General features: G+C 34.8%; 1 protein-coding gene across 2 annotated transcripts; it reads left to right on the top strand.

The window, feature by feature from the left end:
• Positions 1-274: 274 nt before the first annotated feature.
• TWF1 (twinfilin actin binding protein 1) lies at positions 275-12,408 on the top strand. Of its 2 annotated transcripts, XM_033118291.1 has the most exons (10): positions 275-425; positions 2,064-2,141; positions 3,851-4,029; positions 5,142-5,237; positions 6,388-6,492; positions 7,339-7,359; positions 8,127-8,252; positions 8,511-8,661; positions 8,832-8,953; positions 10,278-12,408. In XM_033118291.1, the coding sequence occupies exons 1-10, from the start codon at positions 299-301 to the stop codon at positions 10,446-10,448; spliced, it is 1,176 nt and encodes a 391-aa protein (XP_032974182.1). In that variant the 5' UTR covers positions 275-298; the 3' UTR covers positions 10,449-12,408. The 2 variants fall into 2 exon arrangements, with proteins under 2 accessions (XP_032974182.1, XP_032974183.1); XM_033118292.1 differs by lacking the exon at positions 7,339-7,359 and having other exon boundaries at positions 10,278-12,407.
• Positions 12,409-17,130: the final 4,722 nt, after the last annotated feature.

Raw genomic sequence — 17,130 nt, 5'->3', positions numbered from 1 at the left:
CATTTCCGTTTCTGAGCATCCTTTTGCTGAACCAGAGAATGGCGGTGTCGGCAGAGTGGCCGGAAGCAAAGCCATCGTGTTGGCTCAGTGGGGTTTCACCAAGGAGGAGCGGGAGAAGCGGCGGCAAGTGCGGCGGCCAGGGACTGCGGGCGGAGAGCTGGAGGGCGGAGAGAGCCGGAGGGCGGAGAGAGCCGGCGGCCGCGGACCGCAGCCCCGCCTCGCGAACACTGCACAGGCCGCCGGGCGCGCGAAGACGCTGTCGACTGCGCGGGGCGGGGCGGTCCCGGGTCGCAGGCTGATGACGCGCCGGGGCTGGCGGAGGAGCGGCCACTTCCTGGAGTCGCCGGCCGGGGCCGCTCGCTGCACTCAGCGCCGGAGCCGGGAGCCCGCGGCCGCCGCCATGTCCCACCAGACCGGCATCCAAGGTAACGGCGCCCGGCGCGGCCCGCGGGGAAGGGACTCCCGGGAGATCCCGGGAGAGCCGGGCGGGCTGCGGGCCTGGCAGGGCCAGAGTCGGGCTGGGAGCGCGGGGACTCGGTCCCGCAGGGCGAGCCGGGCCTCAGCGCTTCCGCGCTCCAGTATCCCGGGCTCTCCCGGCCTGCGTCTCTCCCGGCCGCCGCCACGTTGCAGACGGACCTGAAATTCGCAGGAGCGAAGGAAATTGGTTTCCGAGGCGGCCTGGGTGAAGGGGGCGTGCCTTCCAACGGCCCCTACATTAGCCCAACTTTCCCCCTTTTTATCAGGTAGGAAAGACCTGGAAAGGTGGAGGCGACTGGGGCTTCTTTTGCTGTCGAGAGACGGGAGAATTTTCCTTTTAACGGACCAAAGGAGATTGTTAACGGGGTTTTGATTATAAAAAGAAAGATGCTGGAAAATTTTCATTTCCAGTAAGGGTGCTTCCCAAACTCTTCTGTATTTTCTTCCAAAATGGGAACATGAACTGTGTTCTGCGAAATCCTGAGTGTGGAGTGTTTTGCTCTTTTTCTTAGGAACTCTAGGGAACTGAAAAGTCTGATCGGTGTAGCTGCGTTTAATCATCCCATGCAGGCAGTTGAATGTGCAATTATATCTCACCTCCATTATTTCCTTGTTTGAAAATAGGCAGCCTGGAAGCCTCATCACAAGCAAATAATATGTCCCGGGGTTACTCGCGATCACTTAATGAGTTCTAATATAAACCCAAGCGCTTCCTGTTAATAGACAACCAATCTTTTCCCTAGTTGAACACTTCGTTGTGTTTTGCTCTTAACAGTCTTTGACACTACTCCACATTGCCCCTGCACACACAAACACAAGCAAAGTCTCAAACCTAAAAGTGTTTTATTTGTCCACGTTAATTTTGACATTTAAATGTGTAATTATTGACTTTCATGCCTGCACTTTATCGCAAGCACTACTTAAATAGTGGTTCTTGCTGTCAGTATGCAACCCAAGCACGAAATTGAAGCTTTAATAGGAACACAAGGATTAGGTTATTAAATATACATTTGCTCATTGAGCTTACTCCAGCCTTTGAGACATACAAGTTAGAAAAATGTAAGCAGAAGTATAAGCTTGAATGCATTTTATTAACTTTCTTTAATCAGGATAGGACATTTGATATCCACTGTTGTTTTTAATGTGAAAATGTAGGAAATGAATTGTTGTTTTTGTTTATCATAAGCTTGAAATTGGACTAGAAGAGAATGAAAGTGCATTCTCTTCTAGTCCAGGCTTTCAGAATTTTTCAAACAAGCAATAAAGGTGTTTTTCAGAGTTGTAATTTGTTCATTATTGGGTTTGATTAAATTTAATATATTCACTCTCGGTGTTATTTCTGCTGTGGAATTAGCTAAAACATATTAGAACTAATATTAACTTACTTTTTAAATATATTTATATTTCTTATCTGTAGTGTCCACTATGTTTTGCCTTAAGTTTTGTAATTTAAATTACTGATAAGAGGATGTTACATACTCAAGATATTTTTCTTTGTATTATTCATTTTTCCTCACTTAAGTAGCATTAGAAAGTATTCTTAAATAAGTACTAAAAAATAGGTTTATGTTTATCTTTTTCCACAGCAAGTGAAGATGTTAAAGATGTCTTTGCCAGAGCAAGAAATGGAAAATACAGACTTTTGAAAATATCTATTGAAAATGGTTAGTTGAACATTTTAAAATATTGCTTGTCCTTGATTATTGGATGTTATATTTTTAAACTTCTAAGTTGTCAGTGGTTTGAACTTTTAATGTGAAGCAAGTTCAAAGCTTGCCTTTAGGTAATTTGGATCCTGTACGTTTTGGGTTTGTCCCGTGGACACTTGCTTACCTTCTGAATTCTGAAAGTTGACTATCAGGGAAAGAAAAAGATGTTGGGTTTTGGTGTGTCGTCTTCCTCTTACTTTTTGTCCCAGTTTCTGCACCACAATCTATTTCTAATGTCAGTGCTTCCATCTCTGGAATTGGAATCAGTAAACAGGTGATTATAAAATAGTTATTTGTGAATTGTTATTCAGTAAAGTTAGTTTTGAGGTAGAAACAAAGAATTTAAAACTCACATTTTCTCCATTTGATTGCAATCTATATGCTGCAGAACTGATTCTCCTTCTTTTGGGAAAAAGTTCTAAGAATGTAACAAAGTATAAATTGATCCTTTCAAAATAATTCTGTTAGCAGACTAAAATTGGTTGAGTGGGAGAATCATTTAATTACACTAGCTTTGAATTTGAACAATTAATATAGCTACTTAATCACAAACGAATATGTTAAAATATTCCATTGGCCTAATTTCTTAAATACCTTGAAATATTTTGCATTTGAAAAATAACTTGTTCTTTCATAAACTGGAAGTAAATACAATTTGCTTTCCACTTTCTACTTATATATTAAAAATACCAGAATAGTTTGAAAAATACACAGTTGTTCTACATACGTTACTATACTCAACAGGAATAAATGTAACTAAAGCAGCATATTTTAGAAATACTGAGCTAAAATTTTAAATGCCGTCACTTCCTAACTGACTAGTTAAGTAACTAAAATGGAAAAGTTTAGCATCTCTACAGAAGGAAAATGACACTATTTTCTAAATGATTATTTTCTGATTTTATTTTTGTTTGAGAAAAAATTTTAAATAAATTACAAAGTATAAATAATATAACAAATACTTCCATTTCCTCTTAATAACTACCATTAAATTTAAATAGAATTTTATCATCTGGCTATGTTACATACTGTATGTTCATTCTCTTATTGATAACATTTAGGCTATTTCAGTTTCAGGTGTGTAGTGCTTCAGTGAACACCTTTGTATATATTTGTAAGAGATTCTCTATGCAGAGTACATTCACAGTTTTACTTGATTCTGCCAAATAGTGCCTCAAAGTGGCTATACCAATTTATGCTTCTGGACAAATTTTTAATTTGTAGCATTATGGCCAAATAGGAGCTAAACCTGGTTTTGTTTAATACTTCTTACTGTACAACTTAGTGTTACTTTCAGAACTGATCCTTTGAGTGGTAGTACACTTATTTAAATATATTTTGTTGATAACTTGTAGCATAAGCATTTTAGAAAATAGAATATAATCACCCATGTTTCAACCATCCAACTCAACTGTTTATGATCATTTTTATCTGTTCCTTTTTTGTGGTTTTTTTAATATATAACATATTTTAACCGTGCAAGTCACATATTTTTCATCTGTTTTTAATACTACTTTATATCATAATATTTTGTGTTGCAACCTTTTTCTTTTTGATGTGAATAATAGTAATTAGGAAATAATTATATATTAATTTATTCTTCATTATTCTACCATTTGGTATTTCATACCATTCATGTATCTTTTAAAAATTGTTCTTCATAGAGAAACTTGTGATTGGATCATGTAGTCAGCCTTCAGATTCCTGGGATAAGGATTATGATTCCTTTGTTTTACCCCTGTTGGAGGACAAACAACCATGCTATATATTATTCAGGTTAGATTCTCAGAATGCCCAGGGATATGAATGGATATTCATTGCATGGTCACCAGATCATTCTCATGTAAGTAATTTTTTTGTCACTTAAGTTTAACATTAAATGCTAGAAAATTTTATTCTGACGTGTTCCTAGGCTAAGAGAAAGTTATGAAGCAACAGTCATTTCCCATAGAAGGGAATGATCGTGGAGAAAAATCCTTGGATTGAGAACGTGGAAGTAGGAGTCATGTGCTTAGATTCAGAAATCTTGCCCTTGAAATGAGTAGAATTATTATTGATTTTAAATTTTAAAATCTGTGACAATTATAAATGACTATAGACCTCTAAAGAATAAAGCTAATTACTTTGGTCTGAGTAATAAATTGTAATAATTCTGAGAACTAATTGAACATTATATTAAATATTCTTCATAGCTGCCATTCAAGTGATACACACAAACTTTTTTAGTAAAGTTAGTTAATAGATTGACAAAATAGAACAAAAGACAAAATTAATATATGGATACTGCCCAGTATTTTAAAGTGTAATTCTCTTGTTTCTTGTAGAAAAATAATAATTTTTAAAGGTATCTAGATAGCAATCTCAAAAGTCATCCCCTTCTCTATAATTCCATATGTCCTATCTGAAAGAAATACTGGATTTGACCATGTAAGATTATGAAATGATTTCTGTTGATTGGCAATTTTCTTTAGTTTTCCCTAAATGGTATTAGAGCCTTTAATAATAGTATATATTGTTGTTCTTTTCAAAGTCCCTCATAGGTATGCCATACGTATTTGATTCTTAAACAACTTAATTAGTAATAGCTAATCTGGATTTGTTTTTAGTAAAATGTTAGTACCAAGGGTGCTTCATTCCAATGTTTTCTTCTTCATGTTTTAAGTAGTTTATTCTTGAACTCATTATATTTTGAAAAATTAGTAATTTTTAAAAATTTTAAATTTTTCTGCTTTTTGAAAAATATGACTTATAAATTGAAATCTACCTTAATAGGCATTGATAGTTATGACAGTTATTTGTAGACACATACTTTAGCATATTACAGTAAATGGATTTCAGTTTTATCACAGTTTATTTTTAACGTGCTTGAAGATTTTAATAAATTCAGAAAGTGCTTTCTTTTGTAATGGTAGTTTTTATCTATAAACTTTTAAGGAAACTTTCACTAATTACTAGGTTCGTCAAAAAATGTTGTATGCAGCGACAAGAGCAACCCTGAAAAAGGAGTTTGGAGGTGGCCACATTAAAGATGAAGTATTTGGAACAGTAAAGGTACAGAATTTATGCTTTTATAATTATACATGGTTGAAGAACTAGGTAATGAGTAATTGATAAGAATTCATATTGATGATTCTGTAAGAATAAGAGAGAAAATATTGTTATATTTCATATATGCCGGTTAACTGAAATATTGTACTTATCCTTTTAAAATATGTTGGAATCTCCTTTGTTAGACTTCAAAACTAGAATATAGCTTAGAGATGATCTAGTTCAACCCTTAGTTTAGTTCAGCCTTTTCATTATAATGATGGGGAAATAGGCTCAGAAATATGAGACTACTTGAAAGAGAAAGTGATTTTTAGATATTTTGGGCATATATACCCACATTGTAGAAGTAGTAACGATGTTATTTAAACCAGAACACTGAGACAGGTAAATTGATTTGATAATTGTGATAGCTAGTTGATTAATTAATATATTTAACTAGTCAAATTTTATGACAGAGAACTTACTGTTACAAAATTAGTATGTAAATACATGTATTTATACATATACACACAAACTAAGAAAATTGAAATACATTTTGTGAAGAGGGTTTGATTGTGATTCAGAAAGTAATATAATCTGGTAGGTAGAGCACAATATTAGAGGGAATATACTTTGTTCACCATTAATTGTGAGGTGGCCTACTTTCTCAATTCTATCCTCAGTCTTCCAAACCACAAAATTTTGATGAAAAGTAGACCTCTTAGGAATATTTTTTCTTTTAAATAAGAATGATCATTTTCTATGAATAATTATAGAGAAATTATATAAATCATAGTAATAATTCAGAATCTGAATATACTGATTTTAAAATCATTATAGGGCAGGCTTCCCCAGAAGGTTAATTATAATTGTCCATTAGACTTTGAAGCATGACCAAGTTCACCAGGTGGCTGGCATGGCCACCACCACACTCATACAAAAGACTTAGTAATTATAAAACTTCAGGAAATGAAGAGTAGATACTCTACTTAAAATTTTTTGAAACATGTAGAATAAAGGGTTAAAAAAATAAGATATAATAAAATTCTTGACACTACTTATTTTCAATTAAATTAGTTTCTTTTCTGTTAAATTAATAATTTTGTTTTTCCTAAGTAACCTGAGGTTAGACTTCTAGAGAATAACTAGTAACAGTACATTTCTCTGCTTACAGGAAGATGTATCATTACATGGATATAAAAAATATTTGCTGTCACAATCTTCTCCTGCCCCATTGACTGCAGCTGAGGAAGAATTACGACAGATTAAAATTAATGAGGTGAATTACCATTTTGAAACTATTGCAAGATTTTAAGTATTTGAAAATACCATATTTTTAATTCATAGATATGGAGATAATTAGAGAATCTATAGGTTAGGTAGGTAGCTTACATTTATTCTGTTTAGTTTAGAGATAAGACTATGTGTTCAATGTGTTTTCAGGAAAAAAAGTTAAAAGTGAACATTAAATTTCATGTCAGTTTCATAAAGAGCTTGCTTATGTCTTTATCGTGTGTGACACACAGTAACTCTTCCTGTTGGAGGTACAACTGTTTTTAACTTAATACTTTGATACCAAATAAATGGAAAAAGTCTTACCCATTTATTGAAAACAATATTATATCTAATGAGGTTGCCTGAGGTAGGTTTGTTTTGTTATGTTACTTCAGAGAATAGTGATGACTAAAGAGAATAAAATATAAATGCTGTAGGATGTTTAGGATTTTTAGAAGTTCTGTAAATTATCTTCTATGAACATTACTTGGATGTGCACATATATTTATGGGAAATGGTTGTTTGGGTACTTGTTTAGCATATTAGAGTCAAATTTCACCCATATTAGAGTTTGTCATTTTTTGATTGTGTTTACTGCAGCCCTTCTAAGTTAGAAAAGCTACTGCATTTCTACTGGGATTTATAGAAAAGAACAAGTAGCAGAAACCACTATTCACTAGTCTGAGTAACAGACTAATAGGAATCAGTCTGGAAAGTGATTGAATATTATTTAAGATTAACATGATAGCAAGAATCTATATATTATTTTAACTCAAATTATGTGAATAGGGATTTTTATGTGATTTTTTTTTTTATAAGTTTGATAGTTTGTTTTATCCCTTGCAATCAGAACCCAGAGGATCGTATTGGGGTATGCATTTGCATATGTTCTATGATGTTTTCATTATCCAATATCATTTATGCTGTAGAATCTCCATTCCTTTTTTTTAAAGTAAAATTTCTTTTGGAGTTTCTGTTGCAACACTGCAAATGAGACCCTGTACTAGCTATCATTTATTGAGTATAAAAGTCTTAAACATATGCATTGGAAGCTCTCTTGAAGTAATCTCTTCTTCCAGTACATGTACACCCATGTTCTTAGTAACGAAAACTCTTAAGTCTGGAACTTCTGCAGTAGTATAATTTGTTGAACTGTGTTGTGTCTTTGTATAGTGTTTGTATTCCTTTCAGTTCAGTGCATGGTGTTTGTGTTATATTTTATGTCTAACAGAACAAAGTTCTATACATATTGTATATATATCACACTGTTTATAAATTTTACCAAGTAAAATTTTATAAAGGTGTAATCTGAAGACACTTCAGTGAGCTCATATGGCTCACTGCAATAGTGCCCAACATAAACAAAAACCCCTGAAGTTCCACTAACACTCAAACATTCACTGCCAACATGTTTGTAAAGATGTGTCAAGTAGTCTGCATGTTGACAAAGTGCTACCAGAACATTAACAAATGGGAAAAATTATTTGCTTTTTAAGTTCGTAGTGTTTCAAGTGTTAATTTTAATTACACTAAAATGGGTAAGGGTGGAATGGCACTTTGTAGAGGTTGGGTTGCTGTCTTTGCCATGACACTGCTAATGCTAAAACCTCATCAGTACATTAAATCTGTCATACTTAGGTACAAACTGACGTGGGTGTGGACACTAAGCATCAAACACTGCAAGGAGTAGCATTTCCTATTTCTCGAGAAGCTTTTCAGGCTTTGGAAAAATTGAGTAACAGACAGCTCAACTATGTGCAATTGGTAAGAGACATGATTATTATGAAAATGGCTGCTCTTTTTTGGTAGTTTATGGCTTACAGAGATTTTTTTTTTAATAGACTTTAAACTTTTTTATATGCTTCTGGGTTATTTTTTAGTCATATTTTTTTAATTACAAATGCGGTATATGTTCGTTGTGAAAAAGTCAAACCTGTACCTCCTCCTTGTTTCTTAGTAGTTTAATTATTTAAAATTTTTTTGTATCTGTTTTAATGAGAGCATTTTGTTTCTTATTGACAGGAAATAGATATAAAAAATGAAATTATAATTCTGGCCAACACAGCAAATACAGAACTAAAAGATTTGCCAAAGAGGATTCCTAAGGATTCAGCACGTTACCATTTCTTTCTGTATAAACATTCCCATGAAGGAGACTATCTGGAGTCCATAGGTATATGATACATTTGTTTTTAACATGTTACTTTCAGTTTGCTTATTGATATTTTAGCACTGTATTCTTATTTCTCACCCGGAAGGCTTAGATGTAGTTTTACGAGGTTTAGTATTTGCTGTAATTGATATGCTGCTAATTGTATTATTTTTTTTTTTTTTACTTAACAGTTTTTATTTATTCAATGCCGGGATACACATGCAGTATAAGAGAACGGATGCTGTATTCTAGCTGCAAGAGCCCTCTGCTAGATATTGTAGAAAGACAGCTACAAATGGATGTCATTAGAAAGGTAATTACCTACCGATTTATCTAATTTATTAATGTATTTAATACCTACCTATTTAAAATTTTTCAGTTTTGCTAGATTTTTATTGTCTTTTCCATGTAGATGATGATATATTGTGATTTATAAATGAAAGTATTTTTTTTCTTGTTATCATAAACCCTTAGGATCTCCTCCACTCTAAGTGCCTGGGCATGACCTCTGTTGACCTCAGTCTCCCTATAGATCTGTACTCTCTAATATGTAGCCACAAGCTACTTGTAGCTATTTAAATTTAGGTATAAATTAAAATTAAATAAAATGTAAAGTTCAGTTCCTCAGTCACACTGGCCACATTTTAAGCACTCATTTAGCCACATGTGGCTAGTGGCTACTATATTTGACAGTGCAGAATTTAGAGAACATTTCCATGTTGTAGAAAGTCCTGTTGGACAGTGCTACTAGAGCTACACATTTGTGATTTTCAAGACTTGTTATTAATAAGGAACTACAGTCGTCATTTGTAACTGAATCATGTGATGGTTGAGAATCTTTTGGGAAAGGAGGAAATGGGTATGGACATTTGCATTTTGAGAGCTAAGCTACCAATTTTGTTAAATTTAGTTTCTTAAATGCATGTGGGTTTGGTTTATTCCTGTGCCCTTCAACTCCTAAAACACAGGTCCTTACAAACTACCAGTATTTTAGCTACTGAACCCCTCACACTTTTTAAGTTCTTAAGATTCATCTTTTATAGCAGGGGCTGGCTGGCTGACTTTTTTCTACAAGAGAACCAGATTGTGAATATTTTAGGTTTTGCCACGCCACATAAGATCTTTGTCACTTATTCTTCTTTGTTTTATTATTTTGTCTTGTTTTTACAACCCTTTACAAATGTAAATCACACTCTTTTAATTTGGGCTAGATTTGGCCTGTGGAACAAAGTGTGCCAACCCTGTTCTAGAATGATTTTAAGTGATGAAGGGGCCATTAGTAATGTTTCTTGAATACAGTATATCAAAGCAGAACAACTTGAGAATACAGCGGTTATAGTGGTGGCATCTACTTTTAAACATTAAATTGGAAAAGAAAGAGGGAAACGAAAAAGAAATTATTACAGCTGATTGTATATTCAAGCAATTTAACTTCCCCTTTCCTCCTCCCAAACAGATGAAAGTGAAACTATTTACATATGGCCTTTGATTCTCTCTTGCTGGAATGGATATTATGTATTTATTTGTGAGCATTCATACTTGAAAATTGGCTCACTGTTTGTCTTGAATGTTGTACTTTTTTTGAATGTTGTACTTTTTTATATTGCATTACACTTTACTAATTTCGTCTCTTACAGATTGAGATAGACAATGGGGATGAGTTGACAGCAGACTTCCTTTATGAAGAAGTACACCCCAAGCAGCATGCACATAAGCAAAGTTTTGCAAAACCAAAAGGTCCTGCAGGAAAGAGAGGAATTCGAAGACTAATTAGGGGTCCAGCTGAAACTGAAGCCACTACTGATTAATATCATTATATTAAGTATTACAATACTAGTTTTTTAAAAGTTCAGCTTTTAGTACAGGAGAACTGAAATCATTCCATGTTGATATATAGTAGGGGGGAAAATGTACTTTTTGAAAAATAGCACTTTTCACTTCTGTGTGTTTTTAAAATTAATGTTATAGAAGTCTCATGATTTCTATTTTTGAGTTAAAGCTAGAAAAGGGTTCAACATAGTGATGTTTAATTTTGTCACACTGTTTTCATAGAGTGATGATTCTACACTTTCATATAATTCTTAAAGTTTTATAAGTTGGGCCAATTCCAGAAAGTCTAATATCTAAAAGTAAGATACACTCCTTATTACTCTTTAGTGAGACACCAATTTTTTTTTTTTCCTTTAAGGATGAGAGAAAGACTTTAACATATTCATACTACTTAATGAATATGTTAAGGACCAGGTTAAATTATTTTCTAAGGGGAAAATTTAGTGTGCCTAAGAAGAGGTGGAAAGGTGCTTACTCTGAGGAGCACTGCTAACGTCAGACTGTGGGATCATGTCTACAACTTTGAGAAACAGTGCTTTATTGCAGCAGTCTTCTATTTGACTTGTTTTTTTAAATAGCATTAAAATTTCAGATCAGCTCACTCTGAAACCTGAAGGGTACAAGATATTTTCTGTACTGCAGGATTTCTGATGACATTGAAAGACACATTTAAACGGCTTTAGTAAATTCTCTTTCTAGTGCTTTAAAAAATTTCTATTTCAAAAGTAATAATACTTCATTATTAGTAGTGAGGCCAAATATTTATGTTCAGTTGAATATTAAATTAATATTCAAAAGCAAATAAAACTAAAGTCAACAATGTCGAAAACATTTTAAACATCAAGACTGATTTCTCTACAAAAACCATACATTTATAGCAAATTGTTTTCTTTATGACTTTTGAGCAAATATTCAGATTTAATAAAATTGTTTTAAAGTCCTAGTACTTATCAACCTAACACAGATAAACACTTAAGAATCTTATTTCAAAATATATTTAACTGTTTTCTAAAGCTTTGCATTTTCAGCTACAATCTACAGAGATTTTTGAGCCTCATTTTTCTTTGATACTTGAAATAGAGGGAGCTAGAACACTTCATGTTTGATCTGTTAAACCTGCTGCGAGAGCCATAACTTGGAGGTGTTTTCTAAATGAACTGTGGGGATCCAGGATTTAGAATTTTTTGATCTAAACTTTATGCTGCATAAAACAAGTATCAGAAATGCACATTTCATAATATAAAATATGAAAACTCATTTTACACCTTATTATCTAAGGTAATATATGCACCTTTCAGAAATTCAATGTGTTCAAGTAAAGCATATTAGAATAATTATGGGTTGACAGATTTTTTTTTTCTAGAATTAAGAGTATTTGTGTGGGGTTTTGTTTGTTTACAAATAATCAGACTATAATATTTAAACATACAAAATAATCAACAGTGATGTTGCACTTGTTTACTAAAGATAATACTTTAAGTTGTTCGTGGGTGCACACGTAGACACACATACACAAATTAGTGCATTAAGAATCCTGGAGCTGTGGTGCAGACCATAGCTGAAGCTGTTACTTTTAGTCAGGAAGAACGTAAAACTCATGAAGGTATAAAATAATTTAGTAGTGAATGTTTTTCTGTACCATCCATGTGCAATTAATTATACTCTAAATTCCACTACACTACAAGAAAGTAAATGGACATTCCAGAATATAGATGTGATTATATAGTCTTAAACTAATTATTATTAAACCAATGATTGTTGAAAATCAGTGATGCATTTGTTATAGAGTATAACTCATCGTTTACAGTATATTTTAGGTGGTATCATCGTAACAATAGAAGGTGAATAAAGTATTCCCAATAAATTTATATAGCAGTGAAGAATTACATGCCTTCTGTGGACATTTTATAAGTGCATTTTATATTGCAATAAAATTTTTTTCTCTTTAAATTGTGTGCTAAGTTGGTTTTCTAGTATATCTTTTTTTTAATGTTTGGATAATTCTGCATAATGCCCTACCTGGTAGTAGGTTAGAAATCCGGTTAATCTATTCATTTGTTAATTAACCTATCTAAACCAAAAAGCACTTTAAATAGCTTGACACCTAAGCAAGCATCAATAGAGTGCATAATTTAGATTAGAACTTTCCTACTGCTGCAGCATCTTGAGATTATCATGCCAAGCGAAATAAATCAGACAAAAAGTTGAGAACCATGATTTCATTCATATGTGGGATATAAAACTAAAAGCAACAAATGAACAAGACAAAAACAGTTTAGTGGTTACCAGAGGGTAAAGGCGGAGAGGGTGGTAGAAGAGGGAAAAGGGGGTCAAATATATGGTGATGGAAGGAGAACTGGCTGGGAGGTGAACACAATGCAATATATAGATGATGTATTATAGAAATGTACACTTGAAACCTACATAATTTTACTAACCAATGTCATCCCAATTAATAAAAATTGAAAAAAAAAAAGGTTACAGACCGATGTCAGATGCCAGAGTTAAAATCCCAGCTCTGCAATTAGCGGCACAATCTTGGGAAGTTACTTCAATTTCCTAATCTGAAAATGGGGATAATAATATTACTAAATTCATAGGATTTTTAAGAGGATTAAATAATATAGGGGAAGCATTTTGAACAGTACTCATAATTAAATAAAAATAGTGCAACATAACTGAAAAAATTACTAGTTTATAAATTAACATACGTAATACTACTAATTGTTGGGATACTATAGGAACACAGACGAGGCACCTATTTCTACCTGGGGAATCAGAAAGGACTTTGTGGAGTGGACACTTGCACTGAATGTTAAAAGACTTGATATGAGTTTGCCAGGTGGACAAGGCAGGTAAGAGCATTCCAAGCGGAATAGGATGGACAGCATGCAAATACACAGATGTCCTTTTCAACCAATTCCAAGTGCAGTTTGGGAGAAAAGCATATTTCAGAGTGGCTAAAGATGAAACTAGAAAAATCTAGCGAATCTGCATATGAATGATACATGAAACTCCATAATTAGACAAGACAGCTATGTCTAGAAAGAAGCATATCTAGGATGGAATCATCAATAGGGTAGGAGGGGGCAGAAAAGCACTCATACTGAGGAATAGGCAGGACAAAAACTAGGAAGCCAAGAAAAAACTTCCAAGAAAGGGGATTGAATTCTATACAACTTGAAAATGAAATCAAGTGACTTAATACATTCATTAAGATCAGATCAAATAATTCAGATCAAACTTGTGAGGAAAACTAGGGGGGAAACGCTGCTCGAAGGCGTCAGAGTGCTATAATAAAGCAGTCAAGACCTATCGGACCAAGATCTGGAGAAGACAGAAATTCAGAGAGAAACCCAACGTCTGGTGGCTTCTATTTTCCTGGGGCTATTTGCCAGTTTTGGAAGAAGCTATGAACAGACACGTACATGAGTTTGAGTACCTGTTTTCAATTCTTTTGGGTATTCACCCAGGGGTAGAATTGCTGTGTAGTATTTTAATTCTATGTTTAACTTTTTGGGGAACTACCAAACTTTGCCATAGTCGCTGCACTACTTCCATTCCCATGAGCAATGTATAAGGGTTCCAATTTCTCCATATCCTCACCAACACCTGTTATTTTCCATTTATTTGTTTATTGTTATAGCCATCCTAGTCAAAGAAAGACAAATAACATATGATTTTGCTTAATATGTGGAATCTAAAAAAAACAAACGAACAAATAAAACAGAAACAAACTCATAGATACAGAGAACTGATGGTTACTAGATGGTAGGGGAGTTGGGAGGCTGGGTGAGAAAGGTAAAGGGATTAAAAAGTACACATTGGCAGTTACAAAATAGTCAAAGGGATATAAAGTACAACATAGGGAATATAGTCAATAATATTGAAATTACTATATGGTGGGTACTAGACTTATTGGGGGGGTCACTTCAGAAGTTATATAAATGTCTAACCACTATGCTGTACACCTGAAACAACTATAGTATTGTCAATTGTAATTGAAAAAAAAATAATTAACAAAATGAAGAACACATAAAAATAAACCGTAGAAACAAACAGAAAACTTGATTTAGTTTAGGTTGTTTCTTTTTTAAATCATAAATGACATTCTAGTCAGTCCTGAGACTATAAACTGGTAGCCCTTTTTTTTTCTTTTTGAGTTTGAGTGTTGTTAAAGCTTCTCAGTCAAGGGAAGCTATCACAATACATAGTTTTCATGTTTCCGTAACACTTGTCTTACTTATTGCAGCTCCATCGGAACAGACTTCCCCCTGAGAACAATCTCCTTGAGAACAAGGACTTTGGATATATCCATTGCTTTTATAACTGCCTGAACCATAGAAAACAATATTTGTTGAATTAATTTATTGATTATTGTTTTAGGTAAGAGTATTTTATGATTTTTTTTTCTAATTTCATCAGAGGAAAGAAATATTAGCATTAATTTTGGAGATTAACATGGAGGCTGTTGCCTCCGTGTTGATTTTTGAGACCAGAATTTGAATGATTAAGAAGACATTCCTATCTGTGTCCATTCCTGCAGTGGAATAGTACAGACTTCGAAGGAGTATGGAAAGAGTTTGGTCAAAGGGTATAAACTTTCAGTCATCAGATGAGTAAGTCCTGGGGATCTAGTGTAGATATAGCATGGTGACCATAATTAATAACACTATATTGAATACTTGAGAGTAGATCTTAAGTGTTCTCACCACACCAAAAAAAAAAATAATAATTAAGGTAAGTGTGTGAGCTGATGGAGTTGTTAATTAGCTTGATTATGGTAATCATTTCATAACATATACATACGTATATTAAGCCATCATGTTGAACGCCTTAAGTATACACAATTTTTATTTGTCAAGTATACCACAGTAAACCTGGAAGAAATAAAACATATGCTTATTTTGAAAGTGAGTAAGAGGAGATTTTTATGAATGGCTGATTTTATATCGCCATTTTATATGGCTACAGAACCAAAAAAGTGAACAGAGCAATAAAAGCTTTAGAATGTCTTAAATTTTTCTTAACTGTATGTTAGAGAAATAAAGCAAAGCATTGACTAATTTTTCCTGTTACCTGTATGTTCATTATTGAACATATTAAGTTGAGAGGAATTTAAAAAAAAAAAAAATTCATTGGCTAGCTAGCAAACCAATGGGTCAGAAATACGGGAATAAAAACAGTTGTTCTTTTTGGAAGTAGGGGAGGCAGGTAGCTCCACTGTGTTGTTACTCAGTGGTTTGAACAACAGCTGTTGGTGGCACCATTAAAAGTGTACATCAAAGCTTGCAAAACCTCTGTCAAAAGTTTTTTCAAAAATCTGTTTAATTTTTTCTGTTTCTATAAAAAATTAGGGGGAAGCATATTCCAAGTGAAGAAAATGCTTCAACTAGATGTAATCACGCACTTTTAATTTCTGCCTTGAGAACACAGGGTCAGGGATCCATGATGCATCAGATACTATCAACCTAAGAGATGAAATAGTGTGGCTAACATTTGCTTTGGAATCTTGGATTTACTTACTGTATTATTATTGCCTTCAAGAGAGTTAAGGTACAGTCTTATCCTGAGAGGGAAGCTATGCCTAATTCTAGTAAATCTGATATCAATTCCATTTGATGGAATTAAAACATCTATCAAGAATACTGTGAAATTTTCAAAATCAATTAAATGGTTTACTCATTTTTAAATTTTTAATTAGTTTGGTCACAGTTCATAATCAGAGCTACATATATGCCATTTTATATGTATTTTTTTTGTTTGTTTTTAAGATTTTATTGGGGAAGGGGAACTGAACTTTATTGGGGAACAGTGTGTACTTCCAGGACTTTTTTCCAAGTCAAGTTGTTGTCCTTTCAGTCTTAGTTGTGGAGGGCGCAGTTCAGCTCCAGGTCCAGTTGCCGTTGCTAGTTGCAGGGGGCGCAGCCCACCATCCCTTGTGGGAGTCGAAACCGGCAACCTTGTGGTTGAGAAGACGTGCCTCCAACCAACTGAGCCATCCGGGAGGCAGCTCAGCTCAAGGTGCCGTGTTCAATCTTAGTTGCAGGGGGCGGAGCCCACTGTCCCTTGCGGGACTCGAATTGTACTGGCAACCTTGTGGCTGAGAGCCCACTGGCCCATGTGGGAATCGAACCGGCAGCCTTCGGAGTTAGGAGCATGGAGCTCTAACCACCTAAGCCACCGGGCCGGCCCTATATGTATGTTTTTATTTCAAGAAATAGTTCATTAGGGGCCGGCCTGGTGGCTCAGGAGGTTGGAGCTCCGTGCTCCTAACACCAAAGGCTGCCAGTTCGATTCCCACATGGGCCAGTGGGCTCTCAACCACAAGGTTGCCAGTTCGATTCCTTGACTCCTACAAGGGATGGTGGGCTCCACCCCCTACAACTAAGATTGAACACAGCTCCTTGAGCTGAGCTGCAGCTGAGCTCCCGGATGGCTCAGTTGGTTGAAGCACGGGCTCTCAACCAGAGGGTTGCCAGTTTGACTCCCACAAGGGATGGTGGGCTGCGCCCCTTGCAACTAACAACGGCAACTGGACCTGGAGCTGAGCTGCGCCCTCCACGACTAAGATTGAAAGGACAACTTGACTTGGAAAAAGTCCTGGAAGTACACACTGTTCCCCAATAAAATCCTGTTACCCTTCCCCAATAAAATCTT

The sequence above is a fragment of the Rhinolophus ferrumequinum genome, chromosome 10 (genome assembly GCF_004115265.2).
Source record: "Rhinolophus ferrumequinum isolate MPI-CBG mRhiFer1 chromosome 10, mRhiFer1_v1.p, whole genome shotgun sequence".
NCBI lineage: Eukaryota > Metazoa > Chordata > Mammalia > Chiroptera > Rhinolophidae > Rhinolophus > Rhinolophus ferrumequinum.
Note: the sequence above shows the minus strand (reverse complement) of the source record. Positions and strands in the feature narration are given on the sequence as shown.